General features: G+C 38.9%; 1 protein-coding gene and 1 long non-coding RNA gene across 3 annotated transcripts in view; one reads left to right on the top strand and one right to left on the bottom strand.

Annotated features, from left to right (window-relative positions):
• LOC138138432 (frequenin-2) overlaps window positions 1-19289 on the bottom strand; it is a 44771-nt gene extending 25482 nt beyond the window's left edge. For both annotated transcript variants that reach the window (XR_011162029.1, XM_069058365.1), the window contains exon 1: window positions 19153-19289. Coding sequence is in view for 1 of the 2 variants with exons in the window: in XM_069058365.1 (XP_068914466.1) it covers window positions 19153-19216 (64 nt within the window). In the remaining variant the exon portion in view is untranslated. The remainder of the gene's footprint in view (window positions 1-19152) is intronic.
• Window positions 11147-27496, top strand: LOC138138445 (uncharacterized). The gene is made up of 2 exons (XR_011162035.1): window positions 11147-11327; window positions 27197-27496. It is a non-coding gene; the product is annotated as an uncharacterized lncRNA (long non-coding RNA).
• The last annotated feature ends 52 nt before the right edge of the window (window positions 27497-27548 follow it).

The raw sequence follows: 27548 nt of genomic DNA, 5'->3' as shown, positions 1-27548 counted from the left end.
CCATTTTGTATTCTTCTCTATCTTTCCACCAGCAACCACTTTTCACTTATCATCTCCATCACATTCTCTTTCTCCAAATGCGTTCATTTGTCGTTTTTTCTCCACAAACAGTCATGTCCATCAGACCTTATCTCACCCATCTGCTCCTAATTACCCCACCGAACTGGAAACGTTCGCATCCTCCGTCGCGTCCTTCAAAGGATTCTCCTTTTATTTTCGGATCGGAATCATTAAAAGCCCTGCCCCGTAATTACGCGTAGTGTTCCTTTGTCTCACCTTAAATCGCACCCTCTTCTGCGCCATTATCCCCCCATTTCCAATTACTTTCGCCTTAATTGTCCACTGTCAATACCTCGCGAGTCTTGCGCCGCTCCGTCGCCGTAAATTCGTTGGATGTTGCGTTGTCCTCCACCACAACGGGGTCGACTGCTTGGACCGGAATAATTGAGCCCCATTAATTCGGTCGGCCGTTTCGCTATCCACTTCGTTTACGGCCGTTTAATAAATCGGAGGATCGGAGGAAGGATCCGCCTCCCTCTTAATTAAACACCTAATCAACTCCCGAATTAATAAAATCCCGCGATGAAAAATCGTGTTAACACGCGAAAGTGGTTTAATTAATGATTTGCAAAAATAACACCTCACTTAACACGTTTCACGCCGGGGAGGCCGCAAAGCAAACACCGTTTCATGTCCGAGGGCAACGGTTTAACGATTTTGTCCCGACCTGGCTGGCCTTCCGGACGTATTGTTTTATATCGGATATAAAAATCGCGTTTAATGTTTTCCTCGCGGAAAATGCGCCAATAAAACATTCATAAGATAATGTTTACCTAGGACGGGGACTGAGTCATTCGATTTACGCCCGTCTGGAAATAAACAGCTGCAATATTGGTATTGATGTGCTTTCAATGATTTATTCACTTTATTACGGGAGCGTCTGGAATCCTGGGAATTATTCAGGGGTGCTAGACAAGACACGTTTACTGAAACATTCATAATGGCGCAAGACGAGATTAGATAAATTTAAATTTCATCCAGGAGTTGTACTCCAATATTTAAACACCGATAAAATCTTTATGCAAATGAAGCTTTGCCCTCCACTTTTCTACACCGTGTCCATACATCCCTTATCCTGACACGGCCGGCTCAACCCCTTAAATTTTAAACGAATCCCATTAACTCTATTAACTACTGCATGAGCCACTTTTTCCTTGTACTTTAACCGGGAAGATTTTCTAGAGTGCTTTAAGGCGCCCCAGAACTGAGGCATCCACTCGTGAAGTGCTCCCATGTAAATAAGAAACAATCTCAAAGTATGCGCTAAGCTTGTAAAATAGTCGGAATTACACAAAGCTTTGCCAGATTTTAGTTGCGCTTTTGTAGTTTCCTCCCCGATAAACTCGTTGCATTCTAGACTAAAAACGGGGCACGATTGTAATTTCCCCGCACGAGGGGATGCTAATTAATTATATTAGTATTCGCATGTGTAATTAAGGCGAGGGTGGAGGGAAAAGCTTTCGCCAATTTATCGCATGCCGCAAGCTTTTAAATACACCTCTATCGACGTTCGGAATTTTGTTACGGCTAAGAACCATGTGGCTTTGCCGTGCTGAGGGGATTTTTCACCCCCTTCGCATGCGTGCTTTTATTATGGAATATTGTTGAAAAAGTGGTGTGTAATTTTTTAATTGTCTGTAATAGCAGCTGCGATAAACTCAAAGAGAGGGAAGAGGATGTGGAAACAATGTGCCAATTAAATTTAAAAAAATTCAAACTGCGTTTTGTACATTTAATTGTCGCGAATGGAATACAAAAAACTCATTACCATAAAATTACTGAAGAAAATTGTATTTACATGTTTGTGAAAATCGTGTAGGCTAAAATGGTGGAGGCGCCGGGATATCTTTTCAAGATTAACAAGGATATCTCTGCAACTATTTGAACTAGATCAAGTCTGAAAACTGAGTTTCATGGACTCCGTCGTGACAAAACGATCAAATAATCTCCATATTTGTCACGTTTTGCGCGTCCTCTGAGAACAGAAAAACATTCACGTCTGACAATGCGGACTTGTGGCTCAACGTAATCTGCCCCTGCTCACTAAAAATCTGGTAGAATATTCTAGTAACCCGTATAGTCGTTTGTTGCTCTCATAAACCTCGTAAATATTCATAGTGAGGTGTTTTGCGTAGGTCACTAAGGAAAATTAATGCTTCTCGGTACGTGCTCCTGGAGCGATAAGAACCGCTGCAAGTAACGTGCACGCTCGCTCGTAACGATCTAAAAACGTTTCGTTTTATCATTATCATTCGAGAAAGTTTCTAGATAAATTAGTGCAGTATGAACGGTGGAGGGAAGCTTCACGAGCAGCCGAGAAAACAGGACAAGACAAACAAAACAAATGTAAATGCAGGAGAGACGTTGCGTATCTTAAGCTCCGGAGCAATTTGTAACAGTAGACGTACCCTGTCAATGACCGACGAAACGGGATTATATGGGTTAACTGGAAAATTCTGACAAGACGGGGGTTTAGCTAAATCTTGAATCCATTAACAGAAACGTTTCCCCGAGTTTCGTTTAATAAATTTTTCTCCTTCTTTTAAATTTCAATTTTAATGGAATTCGCCCCAGCTGAACTAACTTTCGCTGGAGTTATCGCAGTTATTACCATTTCCTGTATTTTTGAATCTCTCAAATTAGAATTTAAAAGAGGTTAAAGTCCGTTCACGTGCGCGTCCAGGTTTTAAACGAATCCCCAATTTAACAATTACACAAAAAGTGAGGTTAGAATCCAAAGCTTCTCTGAAAATGAGTCGAAATAAGTTGAAACCCAATCGAGAACATACCTGTTTGCGTTTAAATTCGTTAAATACTCCCCAGAAGTGACGATTTGATGACTGACATATCAGCGTGACAACCAGTTTCGCCAACATAAAAAAATTACTGCTCCCTTTAGTCAACACAATGCAGATTAATGCAACACATTTATTACTTTAGATTAGAGCAATAAATTCTAAAGTGTTTAATATTCGCGTAAAAGCTTAATGCACCTGTTGCAACTCTCCTAATCCTCGAAGATTACTTTTATTTGTGGAACAATTACTCTCGTGTCTATGGATATTACAGAAATCTGCAACTGTCAATTCCAAATTGTTAACCCATCCAGTCCAATTACCGGCGGAAAATTATTAGCACCTACAAACGCTCCAGAACGGGCCTCGTGATATATTCACGACGTTGTTATGCCGTCCCGGCTGACATAAATATAATTCAGCATTGTCGTGGGTTAACCTCTCCAGAGGCACCGGCCCTAAAGTGCGCAGCAGGAGCCCCTGCAGCCGAACAGAGAGTCGAGACGACACGACACTAAAAAGCAGGATTATTCGATTGTGATTAATACGGGCTGTAAATTGTAAACCGCGTTTAACTACCATCCATAACAAGATAATCAAGAACGAATTAATAGGCATCTGCGGCGACACCTTCCGCTTTACGGCCGTCGGATCAGCACCCACGTTTGCTCAACTTTTCCTCGTTAATTCCAGTTTCACGTTTCACGTGCATCTCCGTTTCATTAAAAATCCGCAAACGAGGCGGTAATAGGGCGGAAATTGGAACTTAATTAGTGTTACCAAGTACAATGTGTATGTGAAGGCCGTCCTGACAGGGATTGATATACCGTGCGTAACCGGTGCTTCTGGAAATGATGTATTTGTCCCCGTCGATTCAATTTCAGTAACTACCCTCCAGACACGGTCCCAACCCTCGGATTATACCAACATTTTTGGATGCAACCAGTAATACACCGGCAATTAATAACAAACATCATGGCGTTAATATTGTCTTTAGGAAGGGTAAGATTTTGTCTTGTGTTGTGAGTATCAAGTTGTATAGAATCCTCCCCTAATCTTGCGTTAAAAGCTTGGGTGTTCATAATGAGGCAAAAATTGTTGAAACGCGATTAATCACGTCGGATAATTATCTTATTACGCAAATTACCCTCGAAAATATTTACTTGAAATTGAGGCGCCCCGGGTCCCACCTAGTCGAAAATTTCGAGACTATCTCGCTCTTTTGCTGCCAAAACCCATTTAACCCTTGTCATTGTCAAAATGTAAATTGCAGCAAGGCAAACATGAATTATTATTTGAATAAAGTTTATCTGTTGAAACGTAACGAAACCGGGTCGATAGAGGAACGTGTGTTTGTTTAAACGACAGCCACGCGTGGTTAAAATTACACCCCGATCCTGCCCCATCCAAGATAAAAATAAATCAAGCGGTAACTGTATTCAGGGGCGAATCTGCGATGGGGCGTGGAGTGTATTTGGACGCTTTGTCTGTTTTATTCGTGGCGTTTTGCGCGCCTCCGTTGCATAAACATTGCCGTCAATCCACTTGAGCTGCTCACTTGACTCAGCCCCACGAACTGAAACGGAAGTGGAGAATATCGCCGCAAAAAATTACGACGTCTTGTCGAGGGGAAAAATGGACGTAATGGATGATTAATCCCGGGTTATGAATCGTGAAGGACCGGACAGTTTTTTATTGGGTCCGGGGAGACCCTCGTTCAATTCGAACAAGTTGTTTGTCACGCTTTTCGGACGTGACGATTATTATTAGTGTAGTTTATGAAATCTACATGTCGGTCGTTTTTTGCGCCAGAAAAGTGGATGAGACGAGAAAAACAGAAACCCGCGACGCTCCTGGCGGGGAAGTTTTTCTCGCATTTGCGCCCCACGACGCGACGTTCATTAAAGAACGCTGCGAATTCTTCTGCGGCAAGCCGCAAAGGCGCTAATTTGACTTTGTCGCGCTTTTAATCCCCTCGTCGTTTTTCCCGCCGAGCGGAAACGATAAGAGTCTGGCTGAGTCGGTAATGATGCGAAATTACTTATCGATCAGGCGTTCGGGTCAAAGGTTCCGGTCGAGATGGTCGAATGGAAGCAGCGTCTGCGAGTACGCTGGAAATATGAATGAGTATTACGCGGTGTTTGTCGCCGTCAGCGTCTGGACAGGCGCCGCAACGCCTGGCGCCTCCAGTCTCTCCGGGTTCGCCTACGGGGACGAAAACAACTTATATCACGATAAGGCAACGTGTTCTTCCACCTGATCAATCACGGGATTTTTTAATGCGGCTCGGGGCGCCCCCCGACACGATTAATTAACGGAAGTGGAGGTGGGGGTTGTTTGTCCCGAGAAAACAAAAAGCCGAGATTTATGGAAAAGAAGACAACGGGAAGAAAGTGGAACGGGCAATCGATAACGCATGTCTGAGTTATACCCCAGTGATATGCTGATCACCAAGCAACAAACATAACTTTTGAAAGCACAACTTGCAACATCTCTTGGAGTTGTTGACAACTCCGAATAGATGTGTATTGCGGGTTGCACAAACTGTGGTAAATTTTTATTGCGTCGTAAGAAAGAGTGGAAGCTCGTGCGACTGTTTCAAACTTTAAACAGCTAGTTGACCTTTAGATAACGACGTGCAAATGAAGTCGATTAGTTTCCGAATGGCGTACCCAATAAGTACAATTTGTTTTATAGCGAGTTTAACTCTGTTGCCGTTTAAAGATTTCGCTAATAGCACTTCAAGCGACGTTTAAAGTATCATTAATGATGGAAGTTTGGAAGTTTCGAGGTTGATCGCGCTTCTCAATAATCGGAGAGTTGTTAATTTTTAAGCTCGATGTTTAATCGTTTGTGACATCAATCTGCAACGATTTTTCGATTAAAAAAGTTCGAAAACTGGGTCTCCTTGCAGAGTTTTTACGCCGAATTGTGTTATGGAAATCTCGACTGTAATTAGAACAGGCAGTTCATTTTCTTCTTAAGGGAAAATGTTTTGACCCGGCGCATCCACCATTTCTTTAAATAAATTATTGCTTTGTTAAATAAATCTTAGCTTAAATCAGATTTGATGGGAATGGTTTTACTTGGGATGTTGGTAAAATTAATTACCAATATGTTAATCGAAATTATTAAAATTTTGTAAATACATGATTTAATACAAATGTCACTGTATTTAATAAGGGCAACATGATTTATGGGGAGTTCGATCAAACATGCATTTTAGTCACACCGACCATATTTAGCAAATATTCCTCCGATTAATTGTTCCAGATTAAAATTAAAATTTCATTTCAATTGGATTTGCTCGACTGAAAATAATAAAGAAAACTGTGGAAATGTAGTTGTTTATGATATTTATAAATTGAAGGTGATAAATTTCATAATAATATGTAAAAAGGATATTGATTGGTATTTTTCTCAAAGCGGAAACAAAAATATTTGACGTGAAAGTGTTAAATGACTCCAGAAATTATAAATGAATGTGTTCAAGTGATTTTCAACTATTAATCAATAATAGTGGGAGAATTTATATCCATTTTAATTAGACATAAATATAGACCCGGCGCATCGACCATATTTACTTACTAATTTTATTCCCCGAGGCTTCTACAGCCTAGTTATGTTAGGATTATTTTAATTAAATTTACAAATAAATGGTTCAGAATAAACACCAACTGTTAATAATTGGCAGTGTACTGTTCTGGTATGACTTATAAACATTAACCGACATTAAAATTTGTTTAAATAGGAGAAATTTTAATTGAAAATTTCAATTTAATTTACAAGTTGTGGTACACGAGAGGATTATTTAAACATGGAATTTTTCCCCAGTCTTGTTACATTAAAAATGCATTTGTTGATGAAAATTTTCCCATCGGGAAATGCAAAACAACTGCAAATGTGTTAATAAGTCAAGGTAAACAGATAATAATTAAAAATTAATTGTTAGAGGGTGGAAAATAGGAAAAGACTCAGGGTTATAACACAAAAGTGTACAATATTAGATAGAAGAACAAACAAAAAATTAAAACGCAAGATTGCATCACTACTAGTAAAGTTTTTGGTTGGCTTAAAAAATTGCACTTCAAGAAAATTAATTCATTATCTGGTGTGAACACCAAAATTGAGTTAGTTACATTGCAAATTTGATTTTTGCTTTTATAAATTAACTTTTAAATTTTCTAAATTATTTAAACTATTTGACAGATTAATGTGAATGCAGCTTTAGTTACAAATGGCACAAAATCTCATCCTGGAGAAAATAATTTTCCTTTCTGTTTACACCCCGCAAATATCCTGTAACACAGTAATTGTTGTAACAGAGAGAGTAATAATTATTACACTCACACAAATCTTAAAAATCTTGTTAATTGGTGTGACCGGCACTTTAGTTATAAATGTCACTAAATGTCAAAATTTTCGCTTTATTGTTCATCTTGTGTTTAGTGTGCCAAAGTTATTTTGTGAGATATGAAAAGCATTTAAGAACAAAGAAAATAGTGGAAATGATAGAGAGAAAATAGAAATATTTGCGGACAAGACGACAAATATGGAAAACACAAGTAAGTCATGATTACTGACATGTTGACATGATACGGAACGAAATTATTAATTAATAACAATTACCACGCAATATGTTATTACTGTACAGTTAATAACAATGGTGAATTGATTAACAAACAACAATATAGTCAAGGTCATAAAAATAGTTCTAAAAATGCCATTTGCCCACCTAACCTCAAACGCAAAAGTGAGGTTAACTTATTTCATTCTCTTCATTTTAAATGAATAAGTAATGGTTAAAGTTGCAACATTTTATTATGTTGAAGTTAAATTATTAACAATTACCACCTTCACAGCAAATAGGATAGATTATTCCTACCTAGTTCCTTGCGCGACTGTATTTTTTGTTGCAAACTTATCAGGGGAAAAAGTGCAGGTGCATTACAAGAAAAGAAGAAAATAAATGCATTGTCTTGTGTATAAACCGCAAATTTGAAAGAAGGAAATCTAAATTTCAGTCATTTAGTGGAGCTTGGTAATTTTCCTTGGAAACTATTGTTTCATCATTTCTTCTAATTTTCTATCCTGAAATAGGTATTTAAGCTTTTTTGTGAAAATGCTAATTTTAAATTAACAAACTAATTTTAAGGTAATTGTATCAATTTAGTTTGGTAGTTTAGTTTTGATAGTTTTCTTGCAAAGGGAGAAAAAAAGACTGACGTAAATAGTGCGGCGTGTAACCTAATTTTATTGATGATAAACGTAGAGTAAAAGTAGTTCTCTTAAACTCTTAAATTAAATAAGTAAGTATACTCGTCGTAAAGTTTCTTTACTACTGATGAAAGTTTAAATAAAATCGATCCGGCTAGGTAATCGACGAGAGCGTTTAAAAAGAGTAAAATTGAAAAATTCAGATGTCTCAGAATGTTGGCAAAGATAAATCGACCGGACAACAACATTCTCATGCAAAGTAAGTTGTAAAAAGGAAAAAAAATGTAATCTAGTTAAAAGGAACAACGTCCGCTCGTTCAAAGAGGAACAAAAGTATGGCAAGTCGGCGATACCATTAGGTGTTTATTACAAAAATATATAGAGAATTACGATGGCTCCAAGAAGTTGGTAATTGCGTAAGGATGCTGACGAATAAAAAAAAAATAGGAAGTATCTTTCGCAACAAAGCGAACACACCGAAAGCGCAATTTCTGCTGTATCTTATTTCATAAAGTCATTATGCGACGAGAAAACTCTTATCTCTCATTCATAAAAGCTGTTTTAGACAGCTTGTAATCTTTTTGTTACCATCGCTGCAGGGAGATTATTTGGATCAATGAACTTAATTATAAATAAGTCGGAGTGGAGATAACTTGTGCTAAGCGGGAAGCGCCGCAACGACGCCCAAACGAAAACTTATTATGAAGAAATTAAAACAAATAGTAATAATAATAAAACACTGTGACAGCATTAAAACATTGCCTAGGACGAGTAGTTTTGTGTGGGTTCTTGCACAACTCACACCACAGTTCTTCGGACAAAAAACAGTAAACTTGAGCTTTGCGCAAAAGTTGAAAGTAGTTCCCGCAAGTTTATTCATCTGTCAGCCGGGTAAAGTAGATACTTCAACCAGTGGGTTAACGTTACTGGAGCGGGCACAATAAGTCGCATATCTCAAGAAACTCAATGTCCTTGGCTGGTCCAGGAGTACAAAAAGTCACGTAGTGGCAACAGTAAAAAAGTCGCCCGAATTTGGCTAAAAGCTCCATTTTAAATTATTTAAAGCTGTTCGTGACGACAACGCAACACATGTCGAACGTTGAAAACGCGGAGAAAGTGTCGAAATCGCGCGTGAATAGATTTGAATTTTTCAAATTTGAAGATCTCGCCGAGATGTTTGATTTATTTATTTCGGGGCTGATAAATAAGGGTGCGGTGGGTGGCGAAAGCGCGATGGTCCTCGGGCTACGACTCGAAAAATACGAAAAATTCAATTTCCTGCAGCAACACCGAGACTTATTGCTCTTAAATAATAATTAAATTTTCGACGTGCGCTCGCTGCAAGACGCTAAATTACACAATTAAATTCCGGCGAAAAAATTGTTGCAGGATAATTGAGTTAATTTAATAACATTCCTATCAAAACAAATCACGCTCCCCGAGATAATTTTAAGTGAAAACCACACCACGACTCTCTCCATTATTCCTCCCCTTCATTTTAGCATTACAAAGCATCCGAAGTTGACGCCGGCAAACTTCAGACCCGACAAAATTGATCTAGAGACGTTATCTTGATGTGGTTGATTTGTCACTATTTGGAAGTTCGCTGACACCACAACAATTATTGTTTTCGATCTATCGTAAATTTGTCCGATATCGAAACCGCCGCGGCTCTCTTGCGTTTTTCCCGGAAATGTTTATTCAAGATGCCGATCGGCTTCCTGTTGAAACTTTTTAACGGCCGCATAAAGGGCCACTTAACCACTCAACTGCCAATAAAACAAATATAGTTTTATTGGCGACGTAAATTTGCATAACGACGAAAGTAGTAAACTAATTATGGGGCCCCGGGGAATTCGGAAATCTCGCGTAAGACGCTTTGTGGGTCATGCAGCCGGAATTACAATCCCCGGATCCGAGGCAATCAGTTTATTTTATTCTTCGGCACAAGCGGAATTACGAAAATTAAGTTTGGTTAAATTTCAAAAAGGAGCTGCGATATAATCCGGGCGGCGCTGATGTGGGCTTTTAAAATGTGGCCTTGTTCCGCAACTGGAACATCTTCGGCGATGTTGTCACAGGTCCGGATGTAACGTGGGGTCTTATTAAATTGGAGACAAAACACGGCCGCCATTTGAAACAACTCATCACCAGGTCTGGCGTCTCTTTCTTTTTTAATTAACAAGGCTGCGTCCCGAGATATGTTTGAACTCTGGATTTCCACCGGAAAAATTAAGCTCGCGTATCGATCAAACAAACCAGACTTTCAAGCCAAATTTTCCGGTCAAGAAAACGACGGATATTTTTCATCCGAGGGAGCATCTCACACGTGAAAATATTCCGTGAGTTATTTGGGCTTTTGCGTCAGGACTTGACTCGACTAAATCTGACCTCTCTCATAAATTCTGCCCGCGTGATGTGTTAAGAAAAAATCGTCTGGCACCTCAACGGCGTTATTAAAATAATGCGATAAAACCGGGCATTCTTGTGGTGTCATGTCAGTGTGTACAGCCCCAGATATTGCACCGCTGATTTATTATTATTCACGATTTTCCCAGTTCTGATTTTCATTAACGTCACCTCGATGAAAACCGTAATTCACACTATCACCTATTGATGACGGGGGTGGGAAAGCGCACGCAATGAACTAAGCCTGGCTGTGATCCAATTTTTCAACGTTATCTTCGTACATTTAATACTTAAACGTAGCAATTTTTTCTCCTTCTGAAGGCAGTAATTGACGCAATCCATCATCGCCGTCCTTCATACTCTGCGAAGCAGCTCACAAACTTTATGCAGCCACGGCAGCGACGCAATTTTTCCAACGGCTAAATGTATTGTCCCCAATTTGTTCCACAAGCGCATCCGGCCCCACGTAAAAAATAAAAAAAAAATTTAATGGGATAGGCAACCAACTATACAACCAAATGTTCACGGCACATAAACTGCCATCCCGTTTGGTTTATAATTACGTCTTATATGTATTGCAAATTAACTAATTTTGTTGTTAAATATTAAATATAACTTTATTAATAAAAGTATTTTCAATAATTGACATACATATTACTGTAATGGCGGCTTTACTTACAAATGTCATAACTCATAAAAATTTTCTCTGTAGTTTTCGTTTTGCGTTTAGTGCCTTTAAGTTATTTTGTGAAACCTGAAAAGCATTCACGAATTAAGAAAATAGTGGAAATAGTAGAGAGAAAACAGAAATATTTGCGGACAAGACGACAAATATGAAAAACAAAAGTAAGTTATGAATACATACTCAAATGTTAACATGATATGGAACGAAATCATTAATTATTTATAACAATTACCACGTATTATATTATTACTGTACAATTAATAACAATGATGAATTGATTAACAAACAACAATAACAATATTGTAGAGGTTGAAAAAAATAATTCTCAAAACATCATTTGCCCACCTAACCTCAAAAGCGAAAGTGAGGTTAGGTTCTTTGCGTCTTCGCATTTTAAATGAATAATTATTGTTAAAGCGGCAACGTTTTGTCGAGTTGACGTCAGACAGTTATCACTTACGAAATTGACGGCAAAGGTGATGGTTTTTTTTTGTGAGGTAATACATGTTCTTATTAAATGTTTTTGTTTGTCCCTAGTTGTTTTTCCCCAGCGCGAATGTACCAATTTTTTGTTGCAAACGTATCAGTGTGGGCGTATTGTGTGTGACAACAAGGGCGCCGACAGGGGCGAGTTTTGTATAAAAAGGAGACAAGAGAAGTCCCCGATAAGGAGCGCATCCTTGATATTGATGTAGCACATCCTGGACACAAAACATCTGCCTAGTATCGTGTCCCTGATGACAGTCGAAATTCTATCCGAGTGAGTTCTGGAGCCCCAAACGGGCCTTCATTACCCCTAAACGCGTATTTGTTCATGCGGCTCCAATATCCAGAGGATATCCTGGACCGAGTCGGATGAAATAATGAAATTGGCTGGGTTGTGTGTGTGCACACAACATTTTCAAATAACGTAACTGCGTCTCGCCAGACGCCTCCTCCTTATCCGTTTCAATAAAGTCCAGGAGCTGGTCCATAAATTCTGGCTCGACTAATCGAACCGGTTAGAAGACGTGCGTGTTGCACACCATTATTTGATTACCTAAAGGGCATATTTGCACATCGGGGCCGACATGCGACCCAGCCGAGAGGCATCCTTTGAGCGACGTCGGATTAAGGATGAGGCCGCTCAGGATATAATGCCATAAACACACACGAAACCATTACGTGCAAGCTTTGATTATTGTCATTTCAAAGACTTTTTTACAACGAGCCGACATGTTACTGTGCCCCGACACGAACTTGCAATATGTATTTCAGACGGGAACGAATATAAAAAGGAAATGAAGCTTTTATTACCGGAGTCTTGTTTTGTTTACCTCAGAGGCTTCTCTGAGCTTTGTACCTGGAAGGACCGTTAAATCATTACTGGCCCCCAATAAATAAGCAAATCAACTACCAACCCTTTCCAGGTTTACTTTGACATTTTTTGCTCTCGAGGGTGTCATATTTATTTTCTCGCCGCTGCAATTGTTACATTTGCATGGAAATGTTTAAATAAAGGAACTGTTTTGCATAATGGACGCCGATAAAACCAACAAGAAACTTAATCGCACAACAATGCACTAATGAAAATCGGTAGTTTATTCCTTGGGAAAGGATTTGGGCATTTTGTACGACTCATTTAAAACGTTTTGAATATTAATTTGTTTATTAAATTTGTTGTCCCGGCGCATCCACCATTTTGATTGTTTACTTTTGTGAACGGTGGCATTTTTTGTCGAGCCTGATTATTATCACCCTGGAGCTTTCAGGAGTGGCGTCCTTACAAGAGCCGCAATAATAGATCTCATGTTAGACCATTTTGTGTCTCAACACGTTCCGTTTCGCCCCCAATTAGCAATCAACAGTTGTTCGCGAAGAAATACGTCGTAGGATTTTTATCAAATTTCTGTACATAAAGCTGAGTTAATTTGTCGAGCCGGACCAGAAATGGGTGTCCTGGATTACTTATCGTCCAGTTCTCGCCACGGTTCTTGCACTATCTCGTTTTTGAGCAGCACTATCTGGTGCCGTTCCCGACACACAAGTCTGGAAATAAGTCCGACAAATTGAAAAGAATAGAGCAACTGACCCGGAGTTTTTGCGAATATTTGAAGCTCCAGTTGGAACGTTTCATTCCATTTCGATTTGAATTTTAATTGAAAACCATACAGTTTCAAAATGAATAATGTGCGTACGTGTGATGCGTCCCGGCGCATCCACCATATTATAGATTTAATTGCAAATTAGCCATTCATTACTATTTGAGCAATCGAGCTCTATTTCAACAGCAACGACCACAATATTTGTTACAATCGGCTGAAAGTTTGAAAATATTTTTTCGACCAGTGAGGTTAAGAAACGACGAGAGTGGTCAGCGTTTGGATGGGTGGCCACAGGTGAAACCGCATAACTTCAAAACTCCAAAGCTTTCAGCGTGTGTTTTCAAAAGAATTGTTATTGCTTGGTAGAAGTGTCTGTAATGATAAATTACTCCGGCCTAGGTGCCGTGTCATCATGTTTGCAATAAATTCGTTTGGAGTCGACCTGGTGGGCGATATTGACCCTCGCATTACAAAATCGATATTCCTTCTCGGTGAAGTTCCACGAGAGTCACTTACAATTTGTGAACAAAAACAACTTGAACAGTAAAGTTGGAAAGTCGGTAAAACGCAATTTCCATATATAGCATCTGGGCGAACTAAATTTTATCAATTTTTGTTGGTCGTTCGTCGATCGTGACGGGAGCTGTCGTGGAAGCGCCGGAGTCGTCACATTTGTTAATTGGCGGCGTCGGAAAAACTAATAAAGCTCGGCGAGTAATTTATATTAAGCGGCGATTTAATCCGGCCGGTGATATTTGTAACGAAATGAAGCCGCCATAAATTTGATCTGATTTATCTACACTATAACAAAGCACAAAAGAAAACTTCTCACATAAAGCTTTCACGTGTCAAGGTCCCTCGCAAAGCTCTCTTCGCCAATATCCAAGGCTCCGGAAAGTCAAACAGAGCCCGGCCGACTGAGGCCACGGCACTGCCGTGTAAAAATGGTAATGCGGAAAAATGTCGAATTTTATTACCTCCGATATTAAAGAAATGTTATTTTTAGGATTTCTCGTTATTTCCCGAGCGTCAACCGGGCCGCCATTACGCGCGACGTTTCGTATTTGCGCGGGCAAATTGTTTACCGCAAGGAGTCGTTCCCGGCCACTTGTTGATCAATAATACGTTATTGATAAATAATAAAATAAGTAGGACAGTCGGGTCGGCGCGGAAATTAGTATCTACCGACCTGCGTTACGAAAACTGTAAATAATGACAAACCGGGAGGGACGCGGGGAGCGGGTGGGTGTGTTAAAAACTCGTTAGCAAATGGTTTTTTCCCGCCCCAGAAATAGAACGTTTACGGTCGACAATTATGAATCGTAAGGTCATCCGGGTCTATATCCGTCCCCGCAAAGGCCAAGGTTCGAGTGGAGTTGTGCCGATTCGGTGCGGAGGAATCAGCGACGTGACGGTCCGGCGTCGCTGACTAATTCGTGCAGAGGAATCAAAGCGGAGCCCGGCGGAGCCCCGATTCGTCTTCAGCCCGATGGACCAGCGGGAGCGTATCGATTGTTGGTCGCCTTCCTCGGAACGGTCACCGAGTCAATAGAAAAGCCGATAAAGTGCGAATGCAGCACGGCAGGCCAAGTCGACCACGAAACAATTTATTCACGGCATGAAAGTGTGCAGAAGGTTTCACGGTCGGAATAAAGTCGAACGTCAAAAGAAAATCACGTCGAGCCAAAGTGGAATTTAGCGCCGGTTAAGTCGTCAGTCGAAAATGGCGGGAAAAATTGTTTTTTCACTCGGATAATACGAAATAGAATGTCGCTAATGGCAATTTCCGAGAAAAGTTGTTATTCTCTATTTATGTTATCGAGAAATGGTTTCCTTTGTGAGGTAGGGGAAACGGAAATCTGAGTGAAGCGTGTTCGTTGAAATTTTTTAACTGAGAGTCAATATATTTTTGTGCTCCTTTTAGGGTGAATAAAATTTACAAGATATTAGGTGGAGGAAAGTCGACTCGTGTATCGCACATTTTCCGCTGATCTAAAGCTGAATTTAAATTTGAGACACTTAAAGCGGGCCGTATAAATGTTGACATAAATCTGAAGAAGTCGTAATCATAGGAGCGTTTATTGTTCAAAGTTCTTGGGATTTTATCCGGAGGAGATAGTTTTAGACAGCGGCGTAACCGTGAAATTAGTATTCTGAAAGTAATTACTCCTTTGCGTTCTTGAATTTTTCGTATTTTTTCTTTTGCCACCCTTAGTTCCACCCTTGCACTAGTTATCACCAGTTCTTTAATTGAATTCTAAAATGTTGAAAAAAAAAATTGAAAAGATTCATTCTGCTTTTTAAACCCTCAACGACAATTAAAGGTGCTAAAACCTGAACTTTATTTTCCATTGGCAACAAATCTATTCAACACAGAAAAATCACGTCAAAAATTCCATTTGCAATAATCGTACGGTTGGGGTCCTCGCCTTCGGCTCAGACGCCCAACTTACGTACCCGTGATTAAATGCACTACTTTGCTCACTTGTATTGAAAGTAACTATTAATATGCGTCAAAGGAAAAGTCAAAATTGCCAAAATAATTTTGTTACAACAAAAAAATTCCATTACGATGCTAAAGGCCGTGCCAAAATCAAATAACCACCACCTGTTGAATTAAGTTGGTGAAAACAAAATTACACAAAGGCCCAAAAAGATCGTGAACGACTATACGTCATTCGTTAATGGAAACAAAAGCAAATACCAAACCACTTGACCACATTTTTTTTTTGAATACACATTAATCTCAAAATATTTAAATAACAATTAAGGTTATTTTATTAAGCCGGTTTTTAAATAACTTTTAACAATGGGTTAATTTATTTGTTTACAAATATACGTATATTTGCTGTGTAATTAAAGAAATATAGATACCAGAAAGATATGAAAGACAAAGATTGACTCATTAACTGATTCTTTCAAAAATGGGATAACAAAGAGACACTGATCCATTTTAAGTTATGTAATTACAAGAAATGTTTAAACTTATTTTTTCTTGGTCAAAATATATTTCTTTATCACTTTCAAGATGTTTTTTCGGTCTTAGAGAAATGTTACATAAAAGTAAAAATTATTTTCGTTTTTACTTTTTTTTTTGTTTACTTTTTTTACTTTTACTATTGATGATTTCTGACATGTCAGACCTTTACTTACGCCACTGGTTTTATCGAAAATACTCCAAGATGTAATTTATCGACAGTTAGCCGTTTTTAAATAAGTTTTAATTTTCCTTTTCAAATTATTGAAAACGAACAAGGGAATCTATTTTATTTTTTTTTATCTAGTCATTCTAGTCAATAAGGTGAAAGTATCGTGCGTTCATTTAATTTATCCTCAAAGTTGACGTTAGAGACAATTGAAAACGCACCACTCGTAAAAGCGTAAGATTTAAACAGCTGATCCGTATAGTGCGTTCACAATCGAGTCGTCAACGCCTACTTTGAGAATAAATTTAAACGAATGCACGATATTTCCTATCAGGTCAAAAAATAAAAACAGTAAGACATTTTGTTTTAGTGCTTTCAGTCATCTAATCTTTTTACTGGCCCAATTTTTTTCAGTTACATTTTAATTCCTTAACTTTTTAATTTTTATCATGTTTCGTTAAATCTTACTAGATTTAAACTTTAAACGCGAAAACCGTAATTTTGTAAGAGTAATTAATTAAAATATTTGTTTGAATTAGAGCCACGTCCTTCGCTTTAACTTTACACTTGCGCCAAATGAATTATATAAGGATCTAAATTAGAATATTTCGTGACAACGTTTCTATTGTACCGAGGTGCCTTAACTTAAAGAATTATAGTTCGAGATTAGTTCTTTTTTTCCTCTTACGTTTATGAAAGCATCGTGTGTTCAAAAAAAAAAAACTTGTGGTCAAGTGGCCCGCTGCTTCCTCATGTTTCCGTTATCAGCTGTCAAATGTGTCGGGAGACAGGAAGTAGAGAACGAAAAATTGGAAACGCACGACCATCAATACGAATTTCAGAAACCGTTCAACGAGTTAGAGAACTAATATAAAATGACTTAAATTTGTCATTTATCACAACGAATGAAGGGATGATCAAAATGAAGTTGTGCAGTTATAATTTGTCAACTAAGAAGACGACCTACGTTTGAAACGGAGAGCAAAACCACGGCTTGCTTGACCACAAATTAATTTTTGAACACTCGTTACAACTTATTACAATATTGAATATTAAATTAATCACAACAAAGTGGAAATAAGAATTAATTAACTATTTTAGTGAAAAAATGTATGAATTTTTAAATAATCATAAGTATGTATTTATTTTTTAAACTAACGGGCGTTCAAATAAATTTATATTTAGAGCAACCTATGAAAATTCAATTGTTTGCAACATTGACGTCTGACATTTTAACGAAATAAAATTAGGTTAGAAAATATTTTTAATTTTTGTAATGCGTTCTCCCTATTCCCCCTCCACGGAATATGACAATATGAAATTGGGAAAAAGCTTACTGTGTAAGCTGTGTAACTCCGGAGAATAATTGGTTACCTACAAAAATTACTTTACAATGTTAACAGAATTAGAATGTAGCCCACGCCTACTCTAAATATATATTTATTTGAAGGCCCGATATATCGTTTTATGCTCGTTCTAATTCAGATTAAATAAATGTAAATACGTAAATATTGTTGGTTCATTTTTAATCGAGATTTTAATATATATTTTTGAATTAATCCGACAGAAATTTGTTTGTATTTGAAATTTGAACAACGAAAGCTTGACCAAAAGCTCGTATCGGACCATCTCGCTCTCCTTAAATTCGTAACGACACTCCCAACACTTAGTTGCAAACATTTGCACAGTCATAATTCAGTTTACGTTATAAATTCATTCCGAGTAAGGACCACAACATCGCCGATAAGAGTACGTTCCAAAGCCGTAAATAATTTATGTGTCTTTATCAGCGACGGTTAACTCATGCAAATTAAGGTCACACAGACCGAAAGTGACTGCATTATTTGTCCGCAAAAGGGCATCGCTCATTGAGATTATTTCAGCCGACCCAATCAGGAGCGATTTCAGTTTCAAGCGAAAATCACCGACAAACAACCGTCGATAGTGAAACCGCAAGCACGCCCCGGCCAGCCCCAAACGGACTGTTTTTGAGCAATCAGAAATCAATTACTCGTAATTACTTTCCCATTCATCACGAAACTTTCAAAATTGGCAATAACAGTTTTTATGTCCCGCAACAAACTCTGAACAGATATCGATTCAGCTTCGTGCGAGCTCGTTTTTTGGAAAATTCGGGACCAAGGTTTTTCTCCCGGACGTGTCACCGTCCGTCGTCGAAGACATTCGCAGGAATTGCAAATTAACAGCTTGCAGAACTGTTGATCCAGTGGCGGCGCATGTGCGGTCAGGACGCTGTTAAACATGTTTAAATATTTGCCACCGAATAAATGCCACGATTGTTTGTCTCGAGGAAGATCGAAATGGGGGCGGCAAACAAGGCTTAAATGTTCAGTCAACGGGAGTCGGACCCCGCTCAAAAATGATTGACGTTCGATGGGGCCGGTTATTTATTCACAAGGGAGAAAGCTACACTCGCTGCTTAGCGAGTCCTTCTTCTCGTCCTTTTAATCGCTTCAATTTTCTAGTTACTGCCGCCCCTCGGGATAATTCGATTAGCGATCTCCCGGTACCGAGCCGGCGGCAGTTTTTTGTGTACGATTATGCGACGTTAAGCCGCCCCCGGTGAAGCGGCCCCTGTCGACCGCGGAAGCGCTAATTGGAAGAGAATCGGAGCCGGCCCGGAACGACTTTCGTTTTTTCGAAATCGTGCGAAAAATGCGTCGGCGTTCGGGGAGCGGACGGCCTGACCGCCGCCGAGTTACATAAGAGTGAATGAAAGCGTGGTGGAAACTCACAGTAAGTGGCGGTGGTGAGTCTGTCGATGGTGTCCTGCTTTAGTTTGGAGTTTTTCTTGCCCATGACTCGGCCTTCGCTCAAACTTAGAAGAACAACGCACGGATTTCTCCCGATCGCACAACACTAAGGGGTAACGCGCAAAGTCCTCCTGTTCGGGGTAGACCGCCGTCACGCTTGCGCCCTCCCTCTAGGAAGTCCACTGTCGCACATCCTGCACTTAACTCGCTGCGAATGCGGGGATGAATTTGTGAAAAATTGTAATTGAACAATCCGCCCGGGAAAGGGATCAAACGTTGATGAAGAAGGTGCGAGGGTGGCGGCGGATCAATCGCACACACTTTCACGGGGGCGGGGAGGCCGCCCCGCAGACGGACAAGGCGTAATTTTGCAAGAGCTGGCGAGATCGCAACGACGCCGCAATTTAGATCTTTGGGGTTGGAACACTGAGGGTGCTGTCTCAAATCATACATCAACAAGTCTTCGGAACAGACACCACGGTCTTTTTCTGTTAACTGAAAATGCGATGCGATGTGGGGAACGTTAATTTTTGGTAAAATGCGAATCGATACTGTTGAAAATTTTACGCTGGCTGATCTTGTGCATTGGAATGGTACTTTTTGAATAATTTATTTTATCGCGCGTATGTGTATCTTTATAGAAACAGTTGAAGTGGCTTTTTTTGTAACCGGGCTTGAAACACTTCAAATCCTAGAAGTTGAAATTGGAACATTTAAATTATCCTTTTAAAAAAGCCTCTCGCCCAGTTGCTGACCTCGACTGCGTCTCGGTCTTCAATCTCTGGGCTTAGCACAAAAAGACTCACTTCTACTCTTAACGATAAAACCTACTAATTCTGCATCTTCGATGAAATTTTTTATTTGTACGTTGCTGTTTCTTTTATCACGTTTTATTCACTCTCTGGTGACCTTTTTTGTCTTTTCTCTCTGACATTCTATATATTATTTTTCAAAAATATAAATATCTATTGATTAAATCTCGTTTCATTTTCCATTACTTTTCCTCCGGTTGCAACGACTCTCCTTTGCTCCCCTTTAAATATGCCTCGAGAAAAATCGACTTTATCCTCTTTTTATCCAGTCATTTTAACGCCCAAGACAATAAGCTCACTTCGGATCACTCCTGTTATCCTGCATTTAAAGATATTCCTTTGATTTAGATGCCATAAAACGTCTCCAGCTCATCCACGCCCCACATTTACACTCCTAGTTCCATCGAACGATTTGCATTTTAGCAACAATTGGGTCAAATCTGCCCAATTACGAGGCACGTCGCTAACGAGCACCAATCACATCCGCCCACCTCCAGAATAAAGCTCATTGCAGCAGGTAAGCTCGCCTTCGAGCTTCTTAATTAATCTGGATATTGTGTGCGAATACAAAGCTCGTCGGTACTGTTGCGGAATTAATAGTCGACCGGAGCTTTTTCGGTCACACATTCCCCCTGATTAGAGAACAAGAAGTGCAATTGCTGTCGACACTCCGCAATATCGTTTATCCGTAAATTAACGTCGTCACCATGCTGCCTATAAGAATTCTATCGGCGTAAGGGCATTACGCACTGTCACTCAAGATTGCCGGAGTCGTCCTGATAATGGAGAAAACCGGAAAATCGAAGGCGGGCATACGGTTCGAGGGAAATAGGCATCGAGATGTCCTTGTGGCTTATCAAATTAAAATCGATTAAAAGTTGCACAAATTTTTTCTTTGCTCAAAAAGTGCGATTCGTGTGTTTATTAATAATTTATTCAAGTGAAATGCATACGATTTTATTTAGTTCCTATTTAACAAAGAAAATATTGTTTTTATTATATTTGTGGGAGCTTTTATAACAATTTTTACCGAGTCACTTGAAGCGAATTATGTTTCAACACAATGGAAATAATAAAGAGCATGTTCATGGTGAGGTCCACAAGTTTTCTAATATTGCCAACTAGAAAACTGTCTCTCTTGTATTGAACTTGTCGAAAACTTTTCAAATTATTTGCTTTTTCCTACACACTGTAGTATTAGAAAAAAAATTCTTATCTCAACAAAACTGTATTTAATAAAATACAAGAAATCTATTATTAAATAACGCAAAAAGTAAGGTTAGACTTAAACAGCTGATCCGTGATGCGTTCACAATCGACTCTTCAACGCCAACTTTGAGGAGAATTTTAAATGAACACCCCATATAAGGAATCAAATAAAGAAAAGTTTAAATCACTACCTCAACCCATTCAACTGAGCAAGAAATTTGGCAGTTATGTCATTACGACGCGTGGAAACACAATACTCGCTGCGGTCTTGCGTGTAAACTTCCCACTGATAAAAAAAAAAGTTGTACGCTATACACCTACTGCAAAAATAGCGATTTTATTTTTGCTTGTCGCTTGGTCTTGTTTTTGTGCAAAATTGCCTCAGGCATTATTATTATTATTTATTAGTTCCATTACTTAGGGAGTTTGTAACTGCAGTAGACTAGGATGTTGCGGAGGCACTCAACTAACCGCTTTGGCAGCAAACTACCATGGATTACCATTACTGCAACACAAACTTTATGTTTATATCCTAGATTATGTAATTGATTCTGCCACTTTGATGGTTAGTGTTTCGTAAGAGAAATTATGCGAAAAAATAAGCGAAGAGAGTAAAGTTTACGTTGTTGAAAGCAATTAGAATGAAAATGAATAATCATTTCGAATGTTTAATTATTGCATTCCCAACCCGAAACACCCAATTAATCATCAAATATATTTCCAGCGTGCATATTAATGTTTGTTCAATGAATAACAAACCAAGCGATTGCTTCATCGCCGCCAACCAGCTCTCACTTTCGACTTGAATTAAAATTTAATTGATTTTGTGGCAATCGGGACAAGAAAAGTTTGCCCGTAAAGTAATGTATTTGGTTGGTTGGTGGTAATAACGGACAATAAAACAGAATTAAAAATAAAATAGAGCCGGCTCCATTACTCATTCTAAATTGTAAGTGTAACAGTGGGAATGGTCTAATTAAAGTTTTTGCATACCTGCGGGTATATCATTTGGTGCAGCGGCACGAAATAATTCCAACCCCGAACAAATATAACGTTATTGTATTGTAGCATTTTCATTTTAATTGCCCATAAAATTTACAGTCCCAATGGCCAGCAGCGGATGGAATGTAATTTATTGTTCTTAAAAGTAATCGGAAATTTATGATCTTGTACCACGAGAGAATTAAAAAACGTAACGTTATTCGAGCGCCAAACTAAAGAGAAAATATTATTTCCTGGATTTATTTTCGGGATTGTACAAGAAACAAAAGACATATTTTGGATCACAGCTACAATTTTCAGTTTAAGAAATAATTATTTAGATTAGAGTACGGTAGGGGTATTTTACAGCGCGAAAACTAGGTTTCTCGAGGCGAAGCCGAGAGCCTGATTAGTTTGAGCGCTGTAAAATACCTACCGTACAACATTTGTATTGGACTTTTCGGCTGAGCAAATGGTTTATTTTGCACTTTTGCTGATTTTTATGAAACAGCAAATGTCAAATCTTTTGACATACAGAGCTGCCAACCCGATAGATTGTATTTTTCCTATATGATTATGATTATTTATTAGTCAATAAAAATTAAAGAAATACATTTTTCCATGATCATTGAATTTCAGTGGTCTTTGCTAACTGAAAATAGTGAGGAAAAAATATTTTTTTCACTACTAGTAATAAAGTCTAGCGTTATCGGTTGTCATAGAACACTGAGCAGTTTCGTTTTTCTACGTTGGCCCAGTGACAGGTAAATAATTTTTCATTATTAACCAGTGGTGAATAATGGAACAACCGTCACCTAGCAACGAAAGATTGTCGTCTATTTCATTGGTTAACGTAGACGATTTTCATACCAACTGTCAAGAAATGACAACTCGGATCCGTCGCATCCGACAAAATAATTTGATTAATAAATTATTATCAGAAAGGGTTTTAACGTATCTAGTAGTGAAAAAAATAGTATATAAACCACGGTGGAAAAGTCCCTTATAGCCTTCGCGCCTTATAACCCTCGGCGCGCCTCGGGCTCTAATCTTGGCGCTCTGGCTATAATCATGAACTTCTCCACCTTGGTATATAATATACTATTCTCACTAGTGAGCAAAGTGAATGTTTTGCGAGTTTGTCGATAGAGGGTGCTAAAGATGTTGTACTGAAAGTTTTTTTTAATCTGTTTTTAAAATACTTATTTTAATAACTAAAGCTTGTCTTATTTTTGACTAATTTAAATTAAAAAAAAAAACCTTGAAATTGCTTGGGGTAACTTCTGGAAAAATTCATGCTAAATGCATTATGTGTTAGTATCACTAATTAAACTAAAATCAGTAAACCAATCACAAACATGCAACGCCTACCAACATAACCTCTTTTATTTGGAATTTTGTTGATCCACGTTTTGTTGTGAAAAACTGTATCCGTGAGTTCCCTGTTGGGCTAATTTTGTAAAAGTTATTGTTTCAATGATTTTAACAGTTATGAAAAATAGTGATGCAGATAGATAATGATAGGTATCTAATATACAGTTTACGTTAATATAACCTCATTTTTTACTCCGCGACTCTGTTTTATGATCATGGAAAAAATCAGATTCAACGCGCATGAGCAAACGTGCATTTAATCACGAGTACGGAAGTTGGGCGTCCGAGCCAAAGGCGAGGACTCCAACCGTACTTTTTCTTTATTTATGAACTGCCGAAATTTTTTTTTTAATTTTTCGTTGTTAAAAATACAAAATAATTGTAAATTGCTTCTAGTTAACATTAAAAATGTCTTTACTACTATACATTTTCTAAATTTTTAGTAAGCTCAGCCGAACCGAAGAATCTGCAAGTTACATGAAATTCGACTGTTTCGCGTTGTGTGTTGAACGTCTCTCACGTCTAAACCATTCCACTCTTGGACCTTTGTTTTCCATTTTGTTTATAAACGACATAAGCTTAAACCTCGATTCTGAATGCCTTTTATATGCTGACGGCTTGAAACTTTTTAAGAAAATCTCGGCTTATGCAGACCACGTTACACCCCAATCGGATTTAGGGAAAGTGCGGTCGAAACGGACTTTCTTTGAACGTTTGGAAATGCAGCGTGATGACATTTTGATTGAAACGTGCCAACAGGTTTTGTGCGTAATTGGTGACTCTGTCTTGCAGCGTCTTTCTGCTGCTAAATACTTACTTACTTTTGATCATCACGACTCGATAATATCCTCTTCATTCAAAGCGCTAGCTTTTTGCCATCCGCAACTGCAAGAATTTCCACCACTGCCGGGCGCTTCTTTGTTTATATTTTTCATTTGTGAGGTCCAGCCTAGAATTGTGTGGTTTGGTCTCCACTGCCTGAAAATTGAAAAAATACAAAGAAAATTCGTGAAGTTCCTGCATTTTAACTCGTTTTGCTCAGAGCGATTTTCTTGTCAATTTTCTCTGTTCCGAATTTAGAATCAAGACATCTCATTCTATTGCCACGTTTTCTGTTTTAACTTTTTACAGGAAATTTCGTGCTCTGCCCAGTTTTGGTGTAGTTTCCGATACAAAGTAATTTCCAAATCTTCCAATTTTAATAAATCTTCCAAACAATCGCATATGTGCATTTGAGCATTCAGCAGCCCCATTACCGATAATTTTGTTTCATTGAATCGCATCCACATAACGACAATCCATAATTTATCCGTATCGCGAAATTAATTATTCGATTCAATTCCGCATTACGTGAACCACCGCTCTGATCAGCCCAATGAAATAACAACGGTTGTGCAAACAGACAGATTTGCATCGGTTGCCGAAACTAACCGGAGAGATCTGTTGATCCTGGTCAAAAAAACCTCTCCTTATTACCAAATGAGCGAGTTTAATCGCGCCGGGGCAGCTTTATTGGCCAATTTCAGCCATCCTGGGTGATTAATTCTGCGAAGAAATTTTCCGGCGTCGCGCAATTATTCGCATTCCTCGGCGCGGAAAAACCCACCGATGTGGGCGGCAAAAAGCGATCGAAACTTGAGGAAATCGATTCCAGATCGGATCGGTTAATTATCCTATTCCAGCCCCGTCACTCACACCAGTCGTGATTCGGAAACTCCACGTGATGAATCCATCACTGAACGAGGATGCGAGCGCCGCCTCCAAAAAACACCGCCGTTCCCGGCGTACAAGCAAAAACGACAATATTTGCACGAGATCAAACTGGAAACAATTGCGGTCGGGGGTGGTGTTTTTGCCGGGTTTTATGCCCCAGATTGGATTATTTGCTTTAGTTCTCTGTTTGATTATCGCCGCGTTCCAAGAACGGCGCAGATATTGAGCGAATAAATTAATAATAATGGAGCAAGAATTTCGACCACGATTATTTGAATTCCGAAGAAGGTATGCGGAAGGTGTCCGTTGCACAAAAAATGTTGTGCCGCGGAATCCTCGAGATTGTGCTGCCTCGGCCACGAGGGGCCTCGGCGACAATTTTTCTCTCGGTACGTTGAAGAGTGATTTCGTGACCTTTACTTACAAATAATAATATCGAGACATTTTAGGTCGTCGTGGCTAGGGGTTCTTCACGATCTTTGAAAATACCAGAACTTGTTTAAATTTTGTCGCACAAACTTGGAAAAAAGTAAATATCATCGTGACTGATCCCGTCATCTTTCACACTAATAATGTTTTAAAGAAAAACTCGCGGCATTATGTTTTCGTGTGTCACCTCATAATTTAAAAAATCTCAAATTCCGTGTGACTGTAAGCTCAGATAAAAAATCAAGGCATAAATTTTTACCGAAAACCTGTGTACAGCGCGTCATTCAGCCGTCAAAATGATTTATTTACCAGACATCTCCATTCAATAAATCTTGTGTTACTCCGGTGCACCGGCAACATCGAAACTATCGCCTGCACTTTATGTCGAGAACGATTACTGTCATTGTGAACATCAGATAACAGAATTTATGAGCATTTTAAAAACTTAATCTTGTCCCGACGTTGCCTCACCGAGTATGACTGCTCGTCCTTGGTTCGGCGAGATAAGGTCCTGCACGGACCCGTACATTTTTGCAATTTTATCAGCGCCAAGAACAAACGTTCCGTGAGCAGGTTTTGACAACTTATGCAGAAAATGCGCCGCTCATGTGGAACGCAAGAAAGCACGGAGTGAAGACATTAAAATCCGGTCCGTTTCACTCGCTCGAATCCTTCCGGGTTTATATTTTCGTTGGGCGAATATTCTGCATTGTTATTATTTTCGGTGCAAAACCGAATTTTAAATTGAATCGATCGATCATCCGCCGCAAGACAGGTGGAACTGCGCCCCGGAATCCGACTCCGGTGACCTCCGTCGACTGCACCGCCTCCTAAACAATTCCGGCCCGGAATTAGTATCTCCGAAATTTATTGGGGCTTACGGATATTTTCCGGAAGCTCATTATTTTGAATTTAAAATCAATGGAGGGTTGCCGACGAGATAAGTCATTTCGGGTTTGCTCAGCGCGCACCGTGTTGTTCCACTTCGCCGATATTGGCATGAATTTTTCAATGAACATTTAGCGCAAACACGAGCTCTCATTAATCAGCAACGCCCACGTTAAAGATTAAACGTATTTAAAACCAATTTACCTGAAGGGCCCAACCCTTTCGCCGCTTCATTCGCTTGATTATATTTCGGGGTGAATTATTTACGAAAGGAACACAACACGACGAGCTCCACACATCATTAGCTGCCGCTCAAATTTGCATGAGAATCTAGCAGCGAAATAAAAGTTAAACGAGAGTTGTGCCAGCGCCAAGAGGCTTTGTGGGGCTTTGCCAGCGTGACAATGCACAAATGCAACGAGTGCAACTGCAGACTGGATCCACTGTCAAGACGTGAAACGGGCCAAACTGATCAAAAAAAAAATATATAAATCTTCAAATCTCGCCTCAAACGGAAAGACTACAAAGATAATACTTTTCCAACAACCCTCCATTTCCCCCACACCCCATTTCCTGTCTTATATTAATACTAATGTCATTCGTATTGATCTATTTTTTAGTATTGGTTTTGGGCAATAATTACACAAGCTCGAAGCTAATGGATGTAGCAGCATAGATGTAAATAGAGTTACTGGAGTTTTTCATTAACGTTGATGGAAACAAATTGAGGGATTATGATACGAAACGCTAACAACATCGATTCTACAAAATAAAAATCAAAGGATTGCTTCAAAAGGTAAGGATGCAACGTGCAAGAAAATCGATTCTGTGAGATTGTTCTAATTATTTGTTTGAAAATTTACACGCCAATGCGTTCGAAAACAAATTATTTAAATCCGCAAATAAACAATTTTAACACAGTTGCGCTGTTGTTTCTCTTTGGTTGTAATTGTTATAAAACTAAGAAGATAA

This window comes from Tenebrio molitor, chromosome 1, assembly GCF_963966145.1.
Source record: "Tenebrio molitor chromosome 1, icTenMoli1.1, whole genome shotgun sequence".
Classification (NCBI taxonomy): domain Eukaryota; kingdom Metazoa; phylum Arthropoda; class Insecta; order Coleoptera; family Tenebrionidae; genus Tenebrio; species Tenebrio molitor.
Note: the sequence above shows the minus strand (reverse complement) of the source record. Positions and strands in the feature narration are given on the sequence as shown.